The sequence below is a fragment of the Psittacula echo genome (genome assembly GCF_963264785.1).
Source record: "Psittacula echo genome assembly, chromosome: 4".
Classification (NCBI taxonomy): domain Eukaryota; kingdom Metazoa; phylum Chordata; class Aves; order Psittaciformes; family Psittacidae; genus Psittacula; species Psittacula echo.
The window spans coordinates 109,915,735-109,941,287 of NC_137738.1; the positions used below are offsets into that span (position 1 = coordinate 109,915,735).

Below are 25,553 nucleotides of genomic sequence, written 5' to 3' on the forward strand. Positions count from 1 at the left end.
GTTCATCTTCACAGTGACCTGGATGATGGGATTGAAACCACCTTTGCCAAGTTCTCTGATGACAATAAACTGGATGGTGAAGTGGACACATGAGAAGGGAGAGCTATCATATGGAGAGACCTGGACAGGCTGGAAGAATGGACTAGGAAGAACAGTGTAAAGTTTAACAAAGACAAGTGCAAAGTCCTGCACATTGGACAACATAAAAAAAGAGCCCAGTACAGGCTGGGACCTGTGTGGCTGGGGAGCTGCCTTGCTGAAAGGTCCTGAACAAGAATCAGCAGTGTAGCGCTGCAGCATTGAAGACAAAGCAGATTCTGGGCTGCGTCTACAGGGGTATTACTAACAGGAATAGAGACGTGATCATCCCACTGTATTCAGAGCTTGTCAGACCGCACCTGGAGCGCTGCATCATGTTCTGGTCTCCACATTTCAAGAAAAACACTGACAGACTGGGTAGGGTCTAAAAGAGGGCCACAAAGATGATCAAAGGGCAAGTCAACTTGCTCTGTGAGGAAAGACTGAAGGAGTTAGGTTGTATCTTCCTGGAAGAGAGAAGGCGGGGGGGGCAGGAGGCTCATATAGTCTTCTAGCACTTAAAGAGTGACTACAAAGAGAATGGAGGATCTCTCTTCACGGAGTCAAGTGGAGAAAACAAGGGGCAAAATGCATTGTTTTTCATAATCGGAATAACCAACCCCTGGAACCCAGGGACATGGCAGAGTCCCCCTGGCGGGATAGATACCTCACCTAGGCTCCCTCCCACAAAGAGCTGGATCTTTCCAGCTCCCTTCCAGCCTGGAATGTTCAATGGCTGTGTACAGACAAGCATGGGCTCCAAGAGCCGCATTCAGCAACATCTCCCTGAAGGAGCCCTGAGCTGATCAACCTAAGGTTTGCATTGCCAGCGTAGACATGTATGTAATGCACTCCAGTCCTATGAGTACGTTGGCACCGTTACAAACAGTAGTGCCAGTAACAGAGCCCTAGGGGCACACAGACAACTGTCTATGCAGCTCCCCAAGTTCATCGAGCTTGTGGGAAGCGTATTTAGTGCGGTACTGTTCCTCTTGCGATGAGCACCGGCCCACCCGAAAAAGCACACGAGCTTCCTGTTCGTGGCCAGGGGCTATGAGCTAGGTGTGCAGCTAACGGCTGTGCCTGGGGAGCCGCCTCACGGCTCTCTAGGTGCGTTGTGACCTTGGCAACTGGCGGCCGCAGCGCGGCGGCCCGGGGCGCTCCCCGCTGGGACACACCGGTCCGGCTGCTCCTCACAGCCCGCAGTGCCCGGGCCCGGGCCTGTACCAGCCGTGGCGCCGGGATGCAGACAAAAGCGGTGAGTGCTGCGAGGAAGGCGGTCGGTGAGAAAAGGACCCCGCGGTCAGAACGCTGGGCCCGGCCCTCACGGGCCCTCCGCGCGGCCTCCCAAGCCCTCAGACATCAAAGACCGACGGACGGAGGGAAGAGAGAGGCGGTGCCGGGACAGCCTCTGGGGGCGGAGACGGGCGCGCCCGCTGACCAATCATTGTACAGGCAGCGTCCGATGGGCATGCCTACTGGCCTATCGGCTCCGCGCCTTCGCCCCCGCCCTGACTCGGAGCCAATGGTGGCAGCGGTGGCCGCCGGGGAGGCGTGTCCCGCTCCCGGCGGAGGGAGGGGTGTGTGCGGTGGGGGCCGGGGCGCAGAGCATCTTTGGGCTCGCCGCCGCCAGGCTCCAGACCCGCTTTCTTGCTGCTTGTCCCCCCCCCTCAGCGTAGCTGGGCCGTTCCTCCCCTCTCTGTCGCGGCCATGTCGTCTCCATCGTCTGGGGAGCGGTACGAGGAGGAGGAAGAGGAGGACGGCGCCTACGAGAGCCAGGCCAAGCGGCTGAAGCCCAGCGCCGCTGCCGAGGAGGGCGAGATCGAGTACAGCGGCGCGGAGGACAGCGAGAGCCGGCGGGACAAGCCCCCTGCGCCGCGCGGGGCGGGCTTCTCGGGCGCGGTAAGGGACGCGGCGGCGGCCGCCGGGGAGGGGTTGGGGGGGGACCTTCCGTCAGGATGCCGCCGGGGAGAGGGGGCTTGCGAGCCGCCCGCCCCACCCCACACTCCCTCCCCTCCCGTGAGACCAGGCTCGCTTCGCTCCCCGCCTTATTCACCCGCTGCGAGCGGCGGGCTTCATCGCCGGCCACGCCGTGCCCCTGGGGCTGGAGCCCGCTGTCCCTGTCCCCCGGGCATGGAGGCGCTTCCGGTGGGGTGTGCTCCTCCCGCGCCTTTCCCGTAGCTGGGGGAAGGCGGTGAGGGAGCCGGGCTGGGTCCTGCACTCCTCTCCCTTCTCCCCGCTGCCGGCGTGCTCGGGGTATGTGGCTGATTGTTCCTGCCCGTAGTTGCCTGGGGGAGAGGGACTGAGCTCCGCAGTGTGCTGGGGCTGCGTGGTTTGGGTTTCACAGGTCTGAGATTGCCTCTGTTCCGTGGGCAGCTTGTTGCCTCCTGGGATATTGCCATTGCAAGTTTTGTGTTTGCCCTGTTGCTGAGTGTAACTATAGAAACGTAGAGCGGGGGAAGAAAGCGAGGCAGAGGATTTCTTTCATCCTTCTGTTTTGCCGTTGTGTCTGGCGGCATATGGCGACAAGGTTGATCATAAGCGATTACCTCCTTTTAAAAATCATTTGTATTCCTACTCCCCCGAGCAGTGTTAATAAGCTGGTTCGGTTATTTTTTTTGCCACGTACCTTCCATTCTTCATGAATCTAAGTATCGGGATAGTCACTGACCTGTAAATTTGGGCTAACAATACTTTTGTGGCTGCTGTTTGATTTTCTTACCTAACTAATTGTCCAGCTGTTTTTAACCATTTTTCTTCTTGATGGCTCTTTCTGTTTCTTAGTTGAAAAAGCAAGATCAAGAGAACATTGATTTAATGGCATTGTTTGTAATTTAGAATAGCTCGTTTCATGATTTTATAAAAATGAACTTGCTTGGGCACTGGGATAAAGTAGCATCTTTCAGTTAAACCTCTTGATGGAGAAGGTACCTGCTAAATTAGTACAAAAGGTTCCTGATAAACTGCAACAAAGATATATATCTGTGTTATTGAATTACAATATATCTACTTTAATTCTGTGATTTCTTGTGACAAAGCATTGTCTCTGTTTCAGTCAAGGTTTATCAGTGGGCTCTGTCTTAAAGGTCAGTTCTCAATGACATCTATATGCTTGCTTAAGTTACATTGAAGTTTTGTCATGTAGGGGAGCTGGACATCACACAGTGTTTCAAATAGGAACAAGATACTGCTCTTGCCTTTCCTCTTTCCTGTGGTATTTTATGAAATCAGCTAGTTCTTAACTTCTTTTCCCCCTCCCCTCATTCTGGGTTCTGGCTCGTGTTGTCTTCATGTTGACCACAGTATCTCACTTTATCCCAGTTAACGTGCAGAGAGGCAGAAGTCTTGATGATAGAGATTAAACTACTTCCTTAAGAATAAGCTATAACATCAGGTGAATATATGAGAAATGAACAGCTGAGTGCTTTTGTTATTAATTTTATGTGGGGCTTTTAACAGCAAACTGCTAACATCTTCAATTAGAGTTAGTTAATGTGAATTACTGGTTTTTTTCACTAAATAGATTAAAAAGTGCAGGAAACTTTTTTATTCTTTGACGTATCTTAATAATTTATCTCCAGAGAAATGTTCTTATCTTAGAAAAGTTGTATGTGGTTCAGGGTAAAGATATATAAGATGAAGGTAGGTTGAGAGGAGGGAAGAAGTATAAGTATCCTGGGTTGCTCAGAAGGGAGCAGAAAAAACAGCAAGTGGAGTAGGAGGAACTATAGGGGGTGGGGAATTAGGAAAATGGGGAAATGGATGATCAGGGTAAAAAGAGTGGTAGGAATCTGGTGGCCTCACTGTTGTCCATGTCCTGTCCCCTCCCCACTGCCAGCATGTGTCCTAGAATAGTGGTGAAGTGTACACTCATACAGATTATATGCTTTCTTCGTATAAAGCCTGTTCTGTGGTAGGACCTGCCAGCAGGTCAGTGGGGTCTCCCTGCTGGGCTGTGTTTATTATTTATTATTATTGTGGCATTTTCCCATTCCTCTGGGATTGTTTCATTGGTTGAATAAGCCCTTTGTGTCTCTGAATGTTGTAGGGTTTCATAAGTGGGTGCCTAGGAATCTTCATGCAAGATTCAGGTGGGAAAACCAACATTTATTTTGCTCTTTCTTCCTCTGTTCCCAGTCCTGTGGACACTCCTCATAGCCCAGAGCTGTACCGTCTTCCCCATGGCTCCTGTCAAGGCTGAGGAGCATGGAGATCCAGGAACAGACCAGAATGTTGACTCGGGTACAAGCAGGAGGTGGTCTTACAGAAGTATTCTGTGCAAGAGAGTATGATTTGGAAGAATGGACTTTTACAGAGCCTATGTTGAGTCTTGGTGAAGCTTCAGCAAAGGAGTTGGAATTGTGGTGTAGCATAGCATCAGGACACTGGGAGAATGTGGGTCAAGAGCTGTGTTTGGAGGGTCTTTGAACTCCATCCACTCTTCCTCCCTTAAATTTCAGTTTTGATGATTAATGTATTTACACAACCCGTATTTTTTTTAGCATCCACCTGCCTCACTGTCTCTGATGTACCTGCTCTTAAATATGTTTATGAAGCAGGGAAGATCTATTATCCCATTTTTACTGTTGAGGAAGTGAGATGTGGTGTCTACATACACAAACATAACTATCTTACCTTGTGGTAGCTCGTAGGAATGTGCTTGACGCTTCTCAGCTACTCTGCTGTAACTTCCCGTATGGGGTGTTCTTGCTTTGCAGTAAATGGAAAGAAAGCAACTCACTTTGCAACTCAGTTGCTTCATGACTATGGCAGGCAGTTGTAACAGTAGCTAGAAGGCAGTGAGTTCAGATCTTGAGCTATTTTGCAGTGACATGTTCATATATCTATTTCTTAAATGAAGTACATTCTAGAAATTGGTTATGGAGTAAGTGTAAATCATCCGTTCTCCTTTGTCCTCCATCAAAAAAGTTGCCATTACCTTCAAGCTAGCTCAGGTTGAATCTCCTGGTGATGCCGTGGATTGTGTGGGGTTTTGTTTGTTCATTTTTTACCAAAGGGATATCCAGATTGTGCTGAGTAGAGAAGAAAATAGAGTATTTTGGTTGGCAGGGACCTACAACGATCATCTAGTCCAACTGCTTGACCACTTTGAGGCAGATTCAAGATTAGCAGGAGGGGACAGAGTACAATTATTTCATTCTGTAGCAGTTGTGATCATTGAAAGGACACAATTATGCATTAAACAAGAGAAACAGTACCCCAAAATCACATCCAAAGCAAAACTAAATTGCCAGGTAGCCTTCCAGAATATCAGGTGTGATTAACTGTAACCCCCAGCTCCCAAAACAAATCAGCAATAACAACTATATGCAGGATATACAAAACTGGTATATTTTTCTACTGCCATAGAACCTGAACTTTGTCTTTTTTGCTTGGTTCTTCTGAAACACTGTCTTGCTTCAATGTGTACTGGAAATAGTGCAAAGCTACAGGAATTTCAGGTGGCGCAGGGAGAGGAGTCTCATGTACTCTGTAGGGAAGAGACAGAACTGCTAAAGTGAGGCAGATGTATGTGATCAGGAGAGATGATGTATGACAGGGTAAACAGTTTCAAAAAATGCCGCCATCATCATGTAGTGCAACTGGCAGTTGAAGAGTGTGCACGAGATGCTGTGTGTTTGCTTATGAAAGCTTCTTAATCGGACCATCTCCAGTGGGCAGAGCTGAGATTACTGGGTAATGTGTTGTATACTTTCACCTTGCCTTTATAGTGAGGTAATTTTAGCTACCCTTGACATTCTGCAAGGCAGTTGAATGATCAGTCCATAGTTACGTATTGATGAAGTTTGGAGAACTTGCATAACTAATAAGAAACCTTGTGGGGCTCCCCACCAGTTCTGTCATATTTCTAAAAGCAATTTCAGAGCATTTAAGAGGGGTGCAGTGAAAGGAAAAAGTTGAGAGTGAATAAGATAATCTGAATGTTGAGAAGTAAAATAATAGTATATTTAGGTACTTGAGGGGAAGAAAGATGGAGTGCTGTCCTTTTGTGGTAAGGAGAAAAAGAGGAGCAGGCAAGCAGAGAAAGGATAAAGGAGCAGATGGTCCAAAAAAGGTAGTAGTGACTAATAGAACTAAGGTGAATATACTGACTGGAAAGTGTCTGGAGGAAGGATAAAGGATGCATTGATGTGCAAACAGCTGATGAAAAAATCTCTAGTCTGGAATTGGTGAGCAGGAGAGATATCATCCTGGAACCTATGATGAGATGACTTTCTTTTTGGAATGGCAAATCGCTATTTGTTAGCAAGAAACCAGTGATATATTTACAGTTTTGTCTAGAACTATGTAGGTCACTAAAGAATGGATGTTAAAATGCTATAGCTGCTCTTTAGTCATATAGTCGTACGTATGTGAAGTAACTTGTTTGTGCTTCAACTGCTTGGTTACATCAGTGCTTCGTGCCTCAGCTCTCTACAGAAGCTCTGTTTCAATGTTAAACGTTTTTATGTTCTAGCTTCTTTTTGTGGTGGAATTTTTTTCTGTCCTGGTTACCGGTCTTGAGCATTTAGGAAGGAAGTCTGTTTCCGTTATCTATTAAATAATTGCATTTTCTGTCCAGCTAATGATTCTTCAAGAAATCGTTACCGAGCTTTCAGAAGCCCTTAAGCCATACATATTAATGGATGCAGCAGTAACGTTAGCTAAACTCTTCTGGCTTTGGTGGAGCGCAAGTGTTGGAGTTTTGTATGGGGCTTTTGTGCCGTTGTGGGAGTTGGCATTAGTGAAAGACTCCTTTGTAAGCAGAGAAATACTGCTAGTTGTTAATCTGTATGTGAGCAGATGCTTTGATGTAACCTTTGTCTGTGTGCCAACTGTAGCACATGGAGTTTTCAGGCTACAGTGACCATGAGATTTTGGCCAAAATCCTGTATTTTTCATTTCTGGGAAGAAATTATGGCAGCGGTTGGATGAGTTGTATACATTCTGACCTTAGCTTTGGAGGTGCTTTAGACTTACAGACAGGTTTGATTTTTCATGTGGTCTAGTGGTTTAATTTCTCCTTTTAGAGAAAATCAAGGATCATTCTAGATTTGCTTGCTGCTGCAGCTTGGTAGCTGCAAAACTTGTTTGACGATAATGTGTATGTCTGCCGTTTGTGAAGACTTTTTCCACTCAAACATGTGCCTGTGGCCCATGTTCATGTTTTTCACTAGCATGCTTTGTGAATGTTAGTTTGTGGCTTCCTGGTTCAGGACTGGCTTATGCTTGGTTCTTGTGCTGCTGTTTACTGCTGCTGGTTAGAAACTATTTTGAGTAAAGCAGTGCTTTCTGATTTGGCCATTTATAACATCAGTGGTTTTATCTGTGTAAATTAGTTTCTGAAATGCTACGTAGATAAGTCCTTAATTTCATGGCAAGTGACCAAGATATCACTGGTGTGTGTTGGTTTATAATTATTGTTATTATTTTATTCCTTGCTCTTGAGCTTCTGTGTGAGTTACTTACCATAGCACCAGTGTTGTGACTTTCAATTCTTGCTAAATCTCCTATCATACAACACCCTACTAATGGATGTTTTCTGTGTGGTGTTGTGGGAGAAGGAAATTTGACTTGGAAAGCCAAGTGTTGCTTTAACTGCAAAAGAAAGCAAAATTTGTACCTGCTGATGGCTCAGAGAATAATTCCAGTTACAAAATTGCAGACACCTCTATGTATGTGTATCATTTGTGTGTAATAGATTTGAAGATGCAAGTACAAAAGTCTTAATTTTCGAGAGCGTTTGTACTGTTAGAGGGAGTTATATTTTCAGTAGGCAAGCTTAAATGGACTGCTAATAAATAAAAATACAAAGGGATGTGCATGACAAAGAAACATGAACTGAAACTGTAAGAGAAGATTGAACTGGAAAGGGAGGAAGAGAAATACTGTTGTGTTATGATCCGCTCTCTAAAAACCCTTGACTTGATGTATGGGGTGCCAGTGAAGTAAGGTGGCTCTTTGTAGTGTGTCTTTGCTTCAGTGAGAAAATCGTTGTGCATATTTGCCATCTGATGAGACAGAAGTATTTTTAGGTGAGATTCTTGAATGCATTAAAGAGAAGAAAACAAAAGAAAAGAAAACACATAGCCCTAATGTTAACAGGGATCCTAATATAGTAACAAGTCTGCAGGGCAATGAATAATTGATTTAAGAGCTTCTGATTGTTCTGTAGACTGTAAATAAAGTAAAGATGCTTGCTATCATAATGTCTTAGAGTAGTAGGCTTTGCAGGAAAAACTGGTAATTATTGTTAGTTTTCCTTTGGAAATTTCCTTCCTTAGGTACTTCTTTAAGCTTTAAAAAGTGTGTATGTGGGTGAAGAACATATAAGCTGAAAATAAAAACCTCTGTGTGGTTCCGTTCCTTCCACAATTGCCAAAATATTTGCAGTTCAAAGTATTAATCTTTTATGACTACTTAGATCACTGCTACCGCTGTAGACCTCAGATGATTAATTAATTCAGGATATATGTTATCTTATGCAAATATCACTAGTGGTGTTCTCCCACAATTGTCACAGCTCTTATTCAAAGAAAAGTGTTGCCACTTCATGCTTTCATACTGCAGATGAATCAAATGTAAGCTAAGTTAAAAAACTTACACAGCAGATTGTTTGACGTCTGATGAAGTCTGAAGTGCTGGCTTTTGGTTCAAGCAGAATGGTCAAATCCTTTATTTAAAGAAGAAAAAATGTAATTGTTCTGGGAGAGCTGTGAATGGAACACAGGAATTAAACACACAGGACTCAATTTGTAGTTATCTGGAATGTGGTTTTTTCCTTGAATCTGTAGCTCAAACAGAAAGGGAAGAGAGGAATGTCTGTAGCAGAATAGCAATCATTGTGGTTACTTAATTACTGGAGCTGAACGCTCCTTTGTGCTACAAATGAGAATCTCTCTCTAGTTCCAGAAGATTCTACCCTACTTCTTATGAAAAAGTGAAAAATCAACAAGACTTGATCTGTTAGATCAAACACATCTAACAGGCATAGTTGCTAAATTTGAATGCATGATGTTAACTGCCATTATGAAATTTGGGTGCTGGTGCTTACAGTATATTTCAGCGTGCCCTTGGTTTTCTCTAATCTTTCCTTGATTTTTCCATTATTTACTTAACACTCTTTCATTCTTTTTTTTACCCCCATGTCTCAGAATATATAGTGTAACTTTCAGCCCTAGTTCAGGCTTTGCATGGAAAGGTGAGCTGATTCCAACCCAAATTCTTCATTCACACAGAACCTAGACTGAAGTCACAGCAGTAGCTCTGAAAAATGTTTATAGTGGGAATTCTGTGTGGTAATGTGTGGCAGCTGAATCTGTTAATGGTAGGCAACCTTGGGGTGAAAAGAGAGGGCATGCCCATGGGTACAGAAAGGGTGAGGTTTTATAAACATGTATTAAGAGTGTTCAGAATTAGAAGGGAGCTTGGGTTTATTTCAAGTGTAGCATGGAACAGGCATTTCTTTCTGTACTGTGGGGCACAGCACCTTGTACATTAGAAAAATAATCCATTTTCATTTAGTTTACTCATGGCCCTTGTTTGTTCTTGCTTTTATCCCCCAGCCTGTCTCAAACAAACAAACAGGAAGTGTGTCAGAAATATTTTAGCTGTTGTGTATTTTTTTAATGCTTTTAACAAATAGCATAGATCTCCTGCCATCCAACCAAGTGTTAAATAGCCTTTTTTTAATTAGGAAAATCTTGCCTGTGCAAGCACATTAACTAAATCTGCAGAGTGTTTTATTTTAAGTAGACTGCAGCAACTAAATTTGGCAATCTGTTTGGAAAGAGATGTTAAATTATTTAAAATACGCTTGAATTGTACATTATTTAGATGACTGTTTCTGGACCCAGTAGAGTCTGCCAAGTTTTAGTTAATTTTAATTGATTTTAGTTAATTTTAGTTAATGACGGCAGTATTCCTTGTTCTGTGTTGAATTTTAAAATCTTTTTGTTGCTAGGATGCCGGGGGAAGTCATCACAAAGTCTCCGTTTCTCCTGTTGTTCATGTCCGAGGGCTGTGTGAATCAGTTGTGGAAGCAGATCTTGTGGAAGCTCTTGAAAAGTTTGGAACCATATGGTATGTCAAGCAGTGTAATGTCGTACCTCTGGACAAGTTATGAGCATTATTTAAAGGTCACTTGAACCTCCTTATGATAACTATTTGAAATCCAGAACTTGGTTAATAATAAAGCATAAAGATTTTCTAGCTTTGTGAAGATTCTGTGTTTCTGCATATGCCAAGTCTGATCAAGGAGAGTTAACACCTGGCTATGTGTGTGCTCTGAGATTGCAGTAGTACAGTCTAGTCCTGCCTTTAATGTGAGCTCTAGGTAAACTGAATTGCAGAACAGTACAGGGGTGATTGTCTTGGTGTAGGTGAATAGACCAAAAATAAGGATGGGCTACAGAGCAGATGATTCTTTTTCCTATGGTTTTGTATGGAAGAGTGTTTGTGATATGGTAGAACCTTCAGAATGAGATGATTATTCAGAGAAAGCCCATTTGAAGGTCTTATAGCCTGAAGATTCCTCGTGTATGAACAAAATAGTAAAGGTGAATAGGTAGAGTTCCGAGTGCTCCTTTTTGGAATCATGAATTTCTTTTCAAGTGAACTTGTGTATTGAAGTGAAATAGAGTATTGTAAATAGGGCAACAGTATTCTTCTGTGGTCTTAATATTCAAATAATTGAATTATACTTGTACCAGTGTCTTAAAATAAATAAAATTAAGCAAGGACCAGCTTGTTCAGGAATACAAATAAATACATTTAGCCTGAAAGTTTTACTTTTCAGAAACATAATTAACTGACAAAGCTTCTTGAGTTTGTCTGTGTCTGGATTTGGTTAACTACAATACTTCTGCTTATTTCCTCTACGGTAGTTTTGTGTCAAAAATAGTATTTTAAATTCCTTAGCAGCAGCAAAGAAGTTTAATTTATCATCTTTGAATGTGTTTTGTAATTGGCATTTACTTTGATCCTTTACTTCAAATGGCTTTAGCAAGATTTGTTTTTTTAATATTGTAGTTTTTATAATTTAGTAAATATTTAAATGTTTATTTTATTTTTTGAATGTTTTTATGAGTTAAACTTTTTCGTGAAAACAACAGCTAATTACTTATTTATCTTATAGCTTCATTTCTTTGTTTTGTGCAAATGCTTTAGAAATGTGTTGACCAGGTTTGGGAAGTGTGAGCAGGGAGACCCACCTTCCTTTTAGTCCTTGTTAGGTATTGTTTAGAAAGAAACATATGAGACTTATGGAACTTTGGATTTGTTTTGAGTAAGCGGATAGGAAAACTTACAGTAATGTTTCTCTCACCAGTTATGTCATGATGATGCCATTTAAGCGCCAGGCTCTTGTGGAGTTTGAGAATGTAGAAAGCGCAAAGAAATGCGTAACATTTGCAGCGGATGAGCCTGTATACATTGCTGGACAGCAAGCTTTTTTCAACTACTCAACTAGTAAGAGGATTACTCGGCCAGGGAACACTGACGATCCATCTGGTGGAAATAAAGTTCTTCTGTTGTCAATTCAGAATCCTCTCTACCCAATTACAGTGGTATGTTTCTTCTTTTTCTTTCTTTTTCTTTATAAAATAATTAAAGGCAGGGAGCAGCAATCTCTATTACATTATTACCATTGTTTACCACTTGTTAAAATTATATACGGTTAGTTTGAGTCAGAAATAAAATTCATGTACCAAAGGTTTTCACCATCTTCACAAAAGTAACATGCATGTTCTAGAAAAAAGGTTTTTTGGGGTGATTCGGTCATATTGTACACGTGTTTTGCAATACATTTGAAGGCTTCAGTGGTCAGGATCTTGAAATGTTTACGTTGCTATGTGCTTTGGAAATATTGCCAAACATGTTGTCATAATATTGAGAATGTCATTTAGTTTTTAGGCTCTGAGTGGTATACGTTTAACTAGCAAGTAATTTTTCCAGTGGGAGGAGTTATTTTATGCAGTCCTTCATTCTGAAGTATTTCCTTTGTGGGAAGTTGAAACCTTTATTTGTTGATTATCAACTTGAGTTTGATGGAATCTTCCTCACTTTTATTTGGGTTGCTACATTCTCAGTATTTCAAGTAATACCATATATGTAGTTGTATCCTAATTTATTGCCATCTGTTTATGGCACACATGCTTTTTTTTTTTTTGTGATACAGATGATGATTCATGCACTGAATGCTTATATTTTTCATAGAGATTTTATAGTACACATTGAAAGGTACAGAAATATGTCAGGAAAAAATTGCTGTAGGCAGAGTTGTTATTCTATGATACAAGCATAAGTTACTTGTTCTTAAGGAAATACATTGGATAGTATGGATCAGTCAAAGTGTTCAGGTTGTGTGGAACCATGTAACTTAAAGCAAGCATTAACTTTTGTTTAATGTGACATATGTTATGGCAGCAAATTGGTTGAAACTTAATATTCCTAAAATTGCTCCAAAGAGTCAGTCCCACATCATGCTTTTCGCTTCACTGTATTGCATTGATATTGATATATTAATCGGTTTTTGCTTGTTGATTCCTTAGTGGATGCTGTATTTTTTTCTCCTGACAGTTTTCTTTATAGAAAAGCATGGCAAGAACAAGGTCTTTTTTCATCAGTGAACGCTGGTGAGCTATGTGAACACATCCACTGGAAGTTGAACTATTCTTTCCGTGTGACTATAATACAAATTTTGGAAACTGAGTTTCATTCATGCATTTGAAATCTGGCTTGCAGAAGCAGCTGAGTTGAATGTAGATGCTTGAGGAAACTGTTAGCAGAAGCATCCTTATGGGCTGGGAGAGCTTCATGGAAATGCTGAGGATGAAGCCTGTAGCACTGCAGTTGCTTTTCAAAAACAAACACTCCTCCCCTCAACCTCTTCTTTTCTGCTGCCCCCAGCTGTTTGTCTAGAGTATACCAATGATCACTAGGAGCATCCTGGCATCACATCATAAGCCTGGCCTGAGGTGCAGGAAGGCGAGCTTTTCTCCTTACTGTTTGGCTCCCCCGCAGCACTGAAGATGGTCTTGAATTTTATTGGTTCCTTGTAGTATAGACAAATGCTGGTGAAAGCAGTCTTAACAACGAGTTTGCATTAATCTAGTGTTTCTTGTCAGAAGTTTTCTCTGCCTTAAGTGAAGAAGCACAACAACCACTTTGCAGTGTCTTTGATTCAGGTGAATAAAAGTGAATTTTTCTTTTTGATAAGCCACCAAAGCTTACATCATGGACTACCCCCAGCTACTCTTCTGAAAGTGAACATGAACAATTAAAAAACCCCTTTCAGCCTTATGAATTGAAATATTCTATAACTACAGCATCACTTTGTCTCTCTTTGCTTTGGTGAAACTACTGCAGTGCATGCTTTAAAGGGAGCATAGATTGAGACATGGATGGAATTACTGCGTTTTAACACAGTTGATGGTACTTGTTTAATATTTGCATTAGTACTTGTAGTGACAGGACAAGGGGTAATGGGTTCCAACTTAAACAGGGGAAGTTCAGGTTAAATATAAGGAAGAAATTCTTTACTGTGAGGGTGGTGAGCACTGGAATGGGTTGCCCAAGGAAGTTTTGAATGCTCCATCCCTGGCAGTGTTCAAGGCCAGGTTGGACAGAGCCTTGGGTGACATGGTTTAGTGTGGGGTGTCCCTGCCCATGACGGGGGTTGGAACTAGATGATCTTAAGGTCCTTTCCAACCCTAACTATTCTATGATTCTACTTAGAGAATTTTTTCACTGTTTTTTAGATTTGACTGCCTGTACTGTATTAATCCATAAAAATGCCAATAACGAATGTATAGATTGTATAGGGAAAATTATAAATTAAAAGTGAACAAGCCTTTTCTGTGCTCTCTGGCATTTAAATGTCAATGCAAGAAAATGTTCTGTGAACCTCGTGTTTGAAATGTCACATCTGACTAAAATATTTTCTTCTTCTTCCTTAGGATGTCTTGTATACTGTGTGCAACCCTGTTGGAAAAGTTCAGCGCATTGTTATATTCAAGAGAAATGGAATACAAGCGATGGTTGAATATCCTTTCTGAGGGTGATTTTTTAATATTTTTTTTTTGCTGTAGGCTCTTGACTGCAGATGGGATAAATACGGTGTAATTTTGAGACCAAATAATTTTTTAGTTTCTGTGTAAGACACGATAATTTCTGTATGTCTGCAAGCACTCAAAGATTTAATCTTTATAGGAAAATGATGTTGTCAACAATAGTCTTGATAACCATGTTTATAGGTGGCCCTAAGGCAGGCATGAAATATGTTGTTGGTTTGATAATACATTATACACAAAGCTTCATGGCCTCTGCTGGTATTGATACTCAAGAAATGGGTGAGGGATTGCAGAGGTGCAGTTTGACTTCTTCATACTCCTCTAAAATAGTCCTAATATATACTGCTTGAGACCGACTTGGGCCTCCTTGACCTGTTTATCATATGTTGGGGAAATACCCCCTGCTCTGTTATCCTACTGTTTATCTGTAGTGTTAAGTTGTACATAGGGTGACTGTTCAGAGTTGTTAATGTGTTACTGCGGTTTGCAAAGTCCAAAGTCTGATATGATTATGCCTTAGTTTATAAAACTCTGATAGCCTTCTTCCAAGAAACTGATTGCCCTCCACTTCAGAGCTGTTATCTGGACAAAATTATACCAAAATTTCAGAAATCCTTTTGTAATTTCAGATGATACTGATGTGGCAGACTTTGTTAGTGGGTCTCTTCGGTAATGTGTGACTTAACCAGTAGTTGTATTAATGGTTTGCCAGGCCAAAAGAATTACTCTGACTTCCATAAAAGCAAGCTAACTGCTGTTTGTCTATGTAGAAGACTTAAACTGTATGTCCTAACAGGCAGTAGTTTGACTTACTGTGTATTGAGTTTGTGGTAAGCAGTGTTTTCTGGACCAGATGACTTGTACAGTTGGGGGTTATACTGCATCTTATGAAAGATTAGGGAAGTTATAGAGAGGATCTTGAACATAATCTGAGACTACTGTACTTCTGTCGTTTGATTTAAATTCTGCAACATGCCTTTTGAAAACCAAACCAACCAGCAATTGAAAGAAAACTCAAAATGTGAGCAAAGTAATGCAGCAGTGTAGGTGAACAGCTTTGTGGGGGAAAAATGGTCAGCTTCAAAACAAGTGTTGTCTCAAAAGTTCAAAAATTGACACAAATTTCAATGCTAACTGCAGTACCCATTACTTTTGCAGATGTGCTCCCACGGTTCTAGCCAGTGTCTAGTAATTTCTTAGAGGCCTGTGAAGCTTAACTCTTTTCACTCTTACATTCCATAGTGAACCTGTATCACCCTAGAAGCTGGTTTGCAGGAATGTGGTAAAACACAAGAGATATGCTGTTGATACGGACTACTTCCAAAATGTCATTAAATTACATTGCAGGATGGTCTGCTGTAAGGTTCAAGTTCTCTGACACCATACGTTATTGAGTATGTATGATTATTGAGTATGTATGAGATCATGGATTACCATGTGCCAAGGCTCAGGTACATTTTTCTGCTAGTCATAGAACATACTCTATGTAGAGGATATGAAATAACCTACATTTGGAGCCTGATAAATGCAGCTGCCTTGAGCAGGAAATGTAAAGCAGTGTGCTGCTTGTATTTTTTGATGCAAGATGATTATTTGATCACTCAAAGTCTCTCAGTTCTGTGGTTTTATTTGTCTAATAAACTAAAAAGGCTGTACTTTTTCTTAGTTTTTTGCTGTAAAGTGATTACTGAGTTCATGTTCTCCCTACCCACAGGTCTCTAGCTAATGCTAGTGGTGAAAAGGGATGCATTGTCTTAAGTCACACCTTCTCGCCCCTGAGCTCCGATCCCTTCCCAAATGCTGCAGCTTGAAGTTTCCCTTCAAATATTCTCTAGGCTTGCTGGTAACTTTCTGTGTCTTCTGATGAAAATAACTAAATCCACCAGAATATCCCCTTCCAACTGGCATAAGATCAGAGCAAAAAGAAAGCTTACATGTATGTTATCCATACTGAAGAATTTACTGATTTATAAACAGATTCAGTATGTGCTGCTTACATCTCAAAATGAGATGGTTAACGTAAGTTGAACCCATATATACTTGTTGGTAATTTATATATTGAAATTTTTATAGAGATCTTGTATATGATAATGAAATATCTGCAGGCTACAAACATGAAACCATATGAGAAGAAAGGGGCACGAATGAGACACCTGGGGGAAAAAATTCCTTAACATGATGTCTATGTTTGAATCAGTGTTTTGCGCTCAGAAGGCGAAGGCTGCACTCAATGGAGCAGATATCTATGCAGGATGCTGCACACTAAAAATTGAATATGCAAGGGTAATGCTTGGACCTTTTCTCTTAATTTTACTAGAAAAATATATATAATCGAGACTTAACCTTTTTTTGCTTTTACTTTATTTGAACAGCCCACTCGACTCAATGTCATTAGAAACGACAACGATAGTTGGGACTACACTAAACCGTATCTGGGCCGACGAGGTAGGTTTTCGTATGTTATTGCTGTAGATGTTTGTACTAATGACATTCCTTTATATGCGGTCAGGCTGTATCGCAGTAGTCATTTCAAAGTGCTGCTGAAGGCTGTATTCACAAGCCAGGAAATTAACCCTGAGCCCTAGTGCCCCCCTACTGCTGTGTGCTTGAGCCATTTAGTTCAACAAGGAGCCCACACCTCCAAGCACCTTCGCAGTTCTCAAGGACTTGCATTTCTCCAAGCAGCTCTCTCCCTTTGGAGGAGAGGAAACCTGGTACAGACTATTCCTTACAAACTACAAACTTGCACACTGCTTCTCCTTCGAAAGGACTCTTTTCCCCTATGTTGGACAAGGCATTAAGAAGGATAGAGGACTTCAGCAGGCTGACTCTACACTTCATCATGCACCACATCGGCATCAGCAAAAAACCCCCAAACAAACAAACAAACCCTCTGAAAAAACTCAGACTTGCAATTCACCTTGTCTGCATACTGCATGCACCACCACCACAAGTTTTTAAAGGAGGACACTTTCAGTACTTCAGATTTGTATGGGATGAATAACATAAGACTGTACCCATTCTGTTCATGTTTCTATGTATGCTGGCTTATTTCCCTTAAAATTACAACTGAAAATTTGAGAACTTCCAAAATTAAGAACCTGTCTTGTTGATATCATTGATGATGTAATATTTTTATTACTTGCTGTATGTGAGAGTTGCATTCAGTCTTAGTGTAAATACTGTCTAGCAGGGACGTTTAATCCTTATCTGTAGACAGCTGGAAATGAGCAGTACAATATCAGATAGGTCCCCTCAGTTTTATTTAAGTATTAAAATAGGGAGATTCATAATTGGTACAGTCATACTGTCTCTTAAATACTCAGCTGTAAAAATTACCAGAGCTTAACTCATGTCAGTGGGAACTATAACTATATATGTAAAGACAAACTGCTGTGTAGCCTAACTCCTGTAAAGTGTTTATTAAAGAATAATAATCTGTATCTATTGAGTGCAGTGTTCAGTAACTTCTGTACAATAATGTGTGCAATGTAAAGTTAGAAAAGTGAAGACAATGTGTCCAAGATAGATTATCTACTTATGAAAGGCTATATGAGAACCAGGGCTTTGGCCATCTCAAGCGATATGCACTTCAGAGTAATTCTGCAGAGATACTGGGCTTGTAAAACTGTTGTACAACTAAAAACTTAGGGCTTGAATTAAGTTCTTGTAAAAAGTTAACAAGGGAGCTACAGTATTGGTTGATTATGACTATTTGTACCAGGATTCAGTTATTTTTTTTCTCAAATTCCTGAGCTAAAAAAGGGAGTTTGAAGAAACTCAGGGGCAGGAAAAAGATGTGAGGGTTTGAATTTGAAAAATCTGAAGGATTAATTTGACCCTCGTGTCTTTTGATTATTGCAGCGTTCAGAGGCTGACTTGTAATGCTGTGCATCTAATTATGTTATGTAATTGGCCTTCAAATAGCTATGGCTGTATGAACTAAAGGTTCCCCAAGCTAGAGAAAACAGTGGGAAATGAAAAACTCAGGATACATATGTCTTGTTCTTTCATAGGTTACTTTGTTACTTTGATGGCCTGTCTCTGTTTTCTGTACGTGACTCTACTACATGTAAGAGGAAAAGAATTAGACTTGGATTTGATACATATATAATATATATTGTATATGTCAAAATTTTTCACTTATTGTGACCCATTTATCTAGAAAATGGGAATATAATTTTTGAGTGAACACTGAAATGTCTTTGAGAAGGCAGGCATCTAAAACAATTTTGCCTATAAAGTAATGAAGAGTGCTTTGGTGTTTTTGCTGCTTTTTTGAGAGGGTTTTCATATTTGTGCTTCAGCTTAGTCTTGCAGTAGTGTTTGGCTTTTGAACTTAATGTGACCCAAACTGTAGGGCTCTGACTACAGCAAACAAAGTCTTAGCCCGAAGCAATTTCATTCTGAGGACAGGCATGCTAATACAGCCTTTCAGAATTTCGCAAACTCCCCCTCAAATCTTAGGAAGGAAATGCATTTTGCTAATAGTTCCTATGGTAACATACAATATGCAAGTCTGTAATATTTGTCCACTTAAGTAAGCTTCCTAACAAGTACCTGCTGCTGTGAACACATATTGCATTAGATTGAACAAAAAAAAAAAACAACACCCCACTGACCTTTAGTATTCTACTTGCTTTTAGCCAGAAAGTTCAAGCTATAGCTTGGAACATTTCTTTTGGGGGTAATACCAGCAGAAGCAGTGACTCAAGGATGTGATTTGAAAACAAAAGCAAAGAACGACAAAACCCCAAACTTAAACAATATTATAAAGAATCTTTCAGAATTATTTTTAACACATATCAGGTCTTGTGTTTCAATGCCTGCTTTTACAAGTATTTGTACTGACACAAGTGAGGGACTTCAAGGAAGGAACAAGTATGGGATTTTGGACTACACCATCACAAGGAGGAAATATTTGTCAAACTGTGTTCTCCCTGATTTCTTTATTTGAAAAATATGGTCCTTTATTACTGTGTGCAGTTTCAAAGGATTTAGCTCCATAGACTAGAATTATAAACTTGATTTTCCTGAAAGATCACTGCATATAGTTTAAATGCCTAAAATACTTTATATGACTGCCCATTTGCTTTTTAGAGGCAAGAACCAGAGCTGTTACCCTGAAGAGGGAATGGAAGAACAAAACTTGACAAAAGTAGTCTTCTATATATTTGAAAGCATTCGGCACTGTTCTCTCTGCAGGCTTTATTGCCAAAGTAAATATCTGACTTGGAACCTGTCCTCAAAACCCTGAGCAGAAAGGGCACATGTGTTTTCATTTCCCATTGTTGTGTTGTGTAATGCAAATAGTTTCTGTTTTTTCACAGGAAATACCTCCAGCTGCATTGGGCTGGAGCTGCCGTTTTCGGCAGTCATAGAATCATACTTAAATTTCCTGGGAATTGTTGTAAACTGATATACGTCTTGCCCCATCTTTTCAATGTGGCTTTTTTAGTTATGAGAAACCATTTGTTGCTTACCACAAAGAAATCTGTAAGTTTAGTTTTTATCATGCAGAACGGGTCTGATTTAAAAAGATAGCTTTGGCTGTGATTCATTGCTTTCCTCCAGTAATGTAGACCCCTTGCTTAACTTTATATCCTAGAGAACTGGGTTTTCTTAAAGGATTGAGCGTTGTTTTAAATGCATTATTCAGTGATGTTTTTCTTCAGTTGAACTGTTATGTGCTGCTGATAATGCAATAATGTACAATCCTTTCAGCACGCCCATAAATCAGTAGGTGTTCTGTAAATATATATGTACACATATGTAATGCTCTCTGTTTACTGATTATGAAACCATGTAATACAGGTTGTTGTTGGCTTATGCTGAAACTTCTTGAAAGAAGCCTACTTTGAAAATGTGTTGCTGTTGAAGCTAATATTATGATTCAGGTACTGTCTTTCAAAAGTACTGCATTTCAAATTTGTTTTAAGAGACACATAGGTAAATCCTGCTGTATGGTGTTATCTATACTAATGTGTGGTGTCTGTTTAGGAAAACTATTGGGTATTTCCGTAAACTTTAAATGTCTGCATCTCCTCATTGGCCACTGCCCCAAATCAATTAAGTGCAATTTGTTACACAGATGGCAGTCTTTTTAATTCTGGTGTCCCAGGGCTACAGCTTGTGGTTTTAGATATATTATGAATGAGAAATTGGTCATAAAATTAACAAGGACTCAAATTACTTTTTGCGTTTTAACTAAAAGCTTTTTGACTTAACTGGAGAAACTGGGCGCATAGTTGTGCATACTAAACTGTTTTCTTTCCCTTCCCACATGTTAGACAGAGGGAAGGGACGGCAGAGGCAAGCTATTTTGGGAGAGCATCCATCATCATTTAGACATGATGGTTATGGTAAGTAACATAGGATGGCAGGTGGTTATGATTTCTTTGTATGTAATGTGGAATTCTAAATAGTCAATCAATGTTGAACTATGGACCCATTACAGCATGAGTAGTTCACTATTGTGCTGTACATGCGGTGCTGTCAGTCCATGTTCTGAAAATGCTAGTGATGGACTGAAATCTGTGTGCATTGTTGCCGCACCTCTTCCTTTTGCGGAGAGAATCCAGCTCTACAAATTTATCCTTTGGAAGAGTATTTCCTTTCAATTGCTATTGCCCTAGCAATGGATGGAAAATTACATCTATACTGGGAAAGCAGTTTGCTTCTAGAAAATGGCAACGCAGCTTGATCAATGGTTTCATGCAGCACAGAGCTCTTTGATGTTCTTGCATGCAAGAATCGTGAGCTTTGTGTTTTTTCTAATTTAGTTAATTCAGAAAAGTTATAGCTGTGTGATTGTATAAGAATGATGTTTTGGAATTAGTGCTGTGAAGTGCTGCAGTTGTTACCAATGCTATCTTTAAATGAAGATCTGCTGTCACTTTCATGTGTTGGGACTTCGGTTTCTCAACCCTGAGTTCTTGGTTCCAGTTAGATTTGACTTTTCTAGTTAATCACTCAACTGTCAGATGCAGTGTGATTTGTCTTGCCTTTTTATTTACAAATATATTCATGATATTTTACAGTGTAGGTTGATCTACCTACTCTTTTGAAAGGTCCTTCAAATCTCCAGAGTTTCTGAGTTCTACTTTGTATTCACTGATATTCTTTTTTCATTTTTCTGATACATCCTTCTCTCTTAAGAAATGTGGCTGTCTCCTCCTATACTGCTGTTTAACTCTCATTACTACTTTTTCTGAGGAAAAAAAAGGACAAAAGGTTCCTTTAATACTTGGTTTATGTGAATTTCACATTGTATTTGTCTCAGAACAGCAGGGATCATCTCCTTGTCTGTAACTGATATTTCTTATAGAAAGGTATTGCATACTAGTTATTTCTCTTCATGGGAGGGAAAAAAAAAGAGAGAGAAAGATTGCTTATTTCTGTGAAACTGGTCGCTTTATCTCTAGCAGAACATAGGATGGCTTCATTTTGCATTAATGCAGGGGTTTAAGTGTTCCTGTTTCTTCCAATTGAGCTGTTTGTAGAAAGGCAGTTTTCTGGCTTCATCTCTTGTCTCTGGAAAAAGAGCTGTGTCATCTCCTCTGCTGACCTCTGGCTAAGAGTTCATTCCTTCTGGTTTTCCCTACTATGTAGTATTCTTTCTTGTTGTCATGTAGCTCTACAAGTGGATATGGCAATACTGCTGAAGGTTTATTTCAAATATTTCTTCTGATACGTTTATGTTCAAAACTTTTGTGTGGTGCAGGAAAGATACTATTTTTATAATTACTGAAATACGTTTTTGCACTTGTGTAAAAGCAATACCATGAAACAGCTCCTTCCTCCTTGTCTGCTAATGTAAGAACAGACTTGCAACATTAAGGGAACTAGAAGAGGGTTTTTTGTTTGTTTGCTTTTGTGGTTGGTTTAGGTTTTTGGTGGTGTGGTTTTGTTTTTTTCTTAATTGGAAAAAGAACTAATGTAAACTGCTGTAACATTTTCCCCTGCCTCCTTTAAATACCTATGTGGGCTTTAATGCAAGATTAAGTAGTGAAACTTTTTCATACAATATGAAAGCATGGTCTTTCATTTCCTTAGGGTCACATGGTCCTTTGTTGCCCTTGCCAAGCCGGTACCGAATGGGGTCTCGGGACACTCCAGAACTTGTTGCTTATCCGTTGCCCCAGGCATCCTCCTCTTACATGCATGGTGGAAATCCTTCTGGTTCAGTTGTCATGGTTAGTGGGTTGCATCAGCTAAAGATGAACTGTTCAAGGGTCTTCAACCTGTTCTGCTTGTATGGAAACATTGAGAAGGTAAGGCATAATCTATTAGAAACTTGGAAACTACTATAGTAATTTCAATTGTTTTGGAAAAATCCTGGCTGAGATGGTCTAAAACTATTACCTGATGATTTATAAAACTCTTGCAATTGCTGTTGCAATGTCATTTTTTTCTCTTATCTATCTTAGGTGAAATTTATGAAGACTATTCCAGGCACGGCACTGGTTGAAATGGGTGATGAGTATGCTGTGGAAAGAGCTGTCACACATCTCAACAATGTCAAGTTATTTGGAAAGAGACTTAACGTCTGGTAAATATGTTTTATCAGATTAATAGTCTACCAGAGGGCAGATGGAATGAGGTTGCAACCAGACAATATCTCATTGCTCTGTTGTCAATTTGCAACCATTATTTATTTATTGCTATTTATTATTTTATTTCTACTAATAAAGCATATGGGAATTACATGTATTGGCTGTTAATAACTGTATCCCCTAATGTGTCTTGTACATCCTTTCTTTTTAAGGAAAGGTATCAAATCCAACCCATCTGTTCTTCTATTTCAAATTGTAAAGAAATGTCATCTCTGTTCTGGTCAGAGCAATAGTCTGCATGCAAGTCTTAATAATTTAAGAAGCTTTAACTATATATATCCTTAAATCCCAGTGTTTCCAAGCAGCATTCAGTAGTTCCAAGCCAGATATTTGAACTGGAGGATGGCACAAGTAGTTACAAGGATTTTGCAATGAGTAAGAATAATCGCTTCACCAGTGCTGGCCAAGCATCTAAGAACATTATCCAACCACCCTCTTGTGTGCTGCATTATTATAATGTTCCTCTGTGTGTAACTGAAGAAACATTTGTAAAGGTAGGCAGTTGAAATGACTGTGACATACAGTGCTTTGGGGCTCTATCCTAGCTTTACACTGTGCTACTTTTGAAGAGAAATAACTGAGAGAACTGTTTTTTAAAATAGGTTTGTAGCCTCTCTATATAGAAGCTGCTATATTTTCACAATTCTGGCATTCTCTCTTGGAACTAAAGTTGAGGAGCTTAACACGTTTGTGATTTTTTTTTTGTGGAGGAAGGGGAAAAGACTCGCATAAAATCCAGCTATAGGGAAAGTTAGGACTACAATTCACGAAAGATTTACTGACTCCTTGAGATGGTTACTTAAATGACTGATAGGATGGTTCAGAATGGAGAGGTGCATGCACCTGAAACAGTTTGCACAGTTCAGTCTTAAATGAACTCTGTATGCTTAAAACATGCAATACTGGCCTGCTTAAGTGGAGGCAGTGCTAAAACTGATGATGATTCAGTAAGTTCTTTTTCAGTTCAATATAGTTTTCTCAAGCTCTGTCTGAAGGTTAACTCTGGCTCATGAGTGACGTGCTTGTATGTACAGCTTCTGAGCTGCTGTGCTGAAGTGAGCATGTCAAAAAGAAGAGCTTGTTTTTATTTAAAAATGTTGCTTGAGGTAGTAGAGGTAGCAGTATTCTAACAATTTTTGTGCCAAAAGATCATTTCTCATGGGACAGCACAGATACAGGAACCTTGTTTTGCACACTACAGAATGGTGTGTGCAAACATATTTTGAAAACAGTAATTTGCCATAAATTCTCATTAAGAGTCAGTGTTTTCATTTTTGGAACTTCGAATTTTTGCTAATGTGTTTATGTGCATTTTTAGTGGAGTTTTACCTCTTGTTTTGTTTTTGTGACAGTTATGTGAGGATCATGAAGTTCTCAGCTTTATTAAATACAAAGTGTTTGATCCAAAACGTAAGTAAACTTTGACCTGTTTGGGGAGTTATTTGAATTCCAGTTTTGGTAAGAGCAAAGGAGACTTCACTCATCCCCTCCTTCCCTTTTTCTTTTTCTCATTTTGACAGCCTCTGCCAAAACACTGTCTGGTCTGTTGGAATGGGAATGCAAGACAGATGCAGTGGAAGCTCTCACTGTACTTAATCACTACCAGATAAGAGTCCCAAGTAAGTCAATTTTAGTGATTTTACTGCTATGATTTTTTTTCTTTCATGTTGATTACTACCTTTACAAAAGGTGAGCCTTCAGCACCTCAGCCTGCAGCTAGAAACGGTGTTCTTCTAGTATTTATATATGCTATTACATATATATACACACACACATAATGTAGTATATTAATACAGTATTTAATCTCCAGTTTAGGTTCTGTTACTTTATGTCTAAATGGCATTATTTTTCTTAGGGTTTGAGTCAACCTGTAGAACTCAAAACATGCTCCACAATTTTAAAGTTCTGGAAAGAAAGTGAAAAAACCCAATTGGTTTGGGATAAAAAGAAGGAAGGCAGGAAGAACATTGAATTCCACTTTTGCCAAAATCAAACTTAATGGATAATGATAGAATCACAGAATGGTTTGGGTTAGAAAGGACCTTAAGATCATCTAGTTCCAACTCCCCGGCCATGGGCAGGGACACCACACACTAGACCATGTCACTGAAGACTCATGTGCAACCTGGCCTTGAACACCGCCAGGGATGGGGCATTTACCAGTTCTCTGGGCAACCCATTCCAGTGCCTCACCACCCTTACAGTAAAGAACTTCTTCCTTATATCTAACCTGAACTTCCCCTGTTTAAGTTTGGACCCATTACCCCTTGTCCTATCACTACAGTCCCTAATGAAGGGCCACTCTACAGCATCCTTGTAAGCCCCCTTCAGATACTAGAAGGCTGCGATGAGGTCTCCACACAGCTTCTTTTCTCCAGGCTTGAACAGCCCCAACTTTCTCAGCCTGTCTTCATAAGGGAGGTGCTCCAGCCCCCTGATCATCCTTGTGGCCCTCCTCTGGACTTGCTCCAACAGTTCCGTGTGCCTTTTGAGGACACCCAAACTGTACACAGTACTCCAAGTGGGATCTAACGAGAGCAGAGTAGAGGGGCAGGATCACCTTCGACCTGGTCATGCTCCTTTTGATGCAGCCCAGGATACGGTTGGCTTTCTGGGCTGCAAGCGCACACTGAGGCTGGCTCACGTTCATTTTCTCATCAACCAACACCCCCAAGTCCTTCTCTGCAGAGCTGCTCTGAATCTGTTCTCTGCCCAACCTGTAGCTGTGCCTGTGATTGCTCCGACCCAGGTGTAGGTCCTTGCACTTGGCATGGTTAAACTTCACAAG

The 25,553-nt window shown here is 40.4% G+C and overlaps 1 protein-coding gene across 1 annotated transcript in view; it reads left to right on the forward strand.

Annotated features, from left to right (window-relative positions):
- Positions 1-1,788: 1,788 nt before the first annotated feature.
- HNRNPLL (heterogeneous nuclear ribonucleoprotein L like) overlaps positions 1,789-25,553 on the forward strand; it is a gene marked incomplete at its 5' end in the record, with an annotated part of 28,778 nt that continues 5,013 nt past the window's right edge. Inside the window, 12 exons of the mRNA XM_080616007.1 lie at positions 1,789-1,980; positions 10,043-10,161; positions 11,408-11,645; positions 14,037-14,122; positions 16,337-16,433; positions 16,523-16,595; positions 20,441-20,512; positions 22,206-22,423; positions 22,580-22,701; positions 23,058-23,259; positions 24,118-24,175; positions 24,286-24,384. Coding sequence (XP_080472133.1) covers positions 1,789-1,980; positions 10,043-10,161; positions 11,408-11,645; positions 14,037-14,122; positions 16,337-16,433; positions 16,523-16,595; positions 20,441-20,512; positions 22,206-22,423; positions 22,580-22,701; positions 23,058-23,259; positions 24,118-24,175; positions 24,286-24,384 — 1,576 coding nt within the window. The remainder of the gene's footprint in view (positions 1,981-10,042; positions 10,162-11,407; positions 11,646-14,036; positions 14,123-16,336; positions 16,434-16,522; positions 16,596-20,440; positions 20,513-22,205; positions 22,424-22,579; positions 22,702-23,057; positions 23,260-24,117; positions 24,176-24,285; positions 24,385-25,553) is intronic.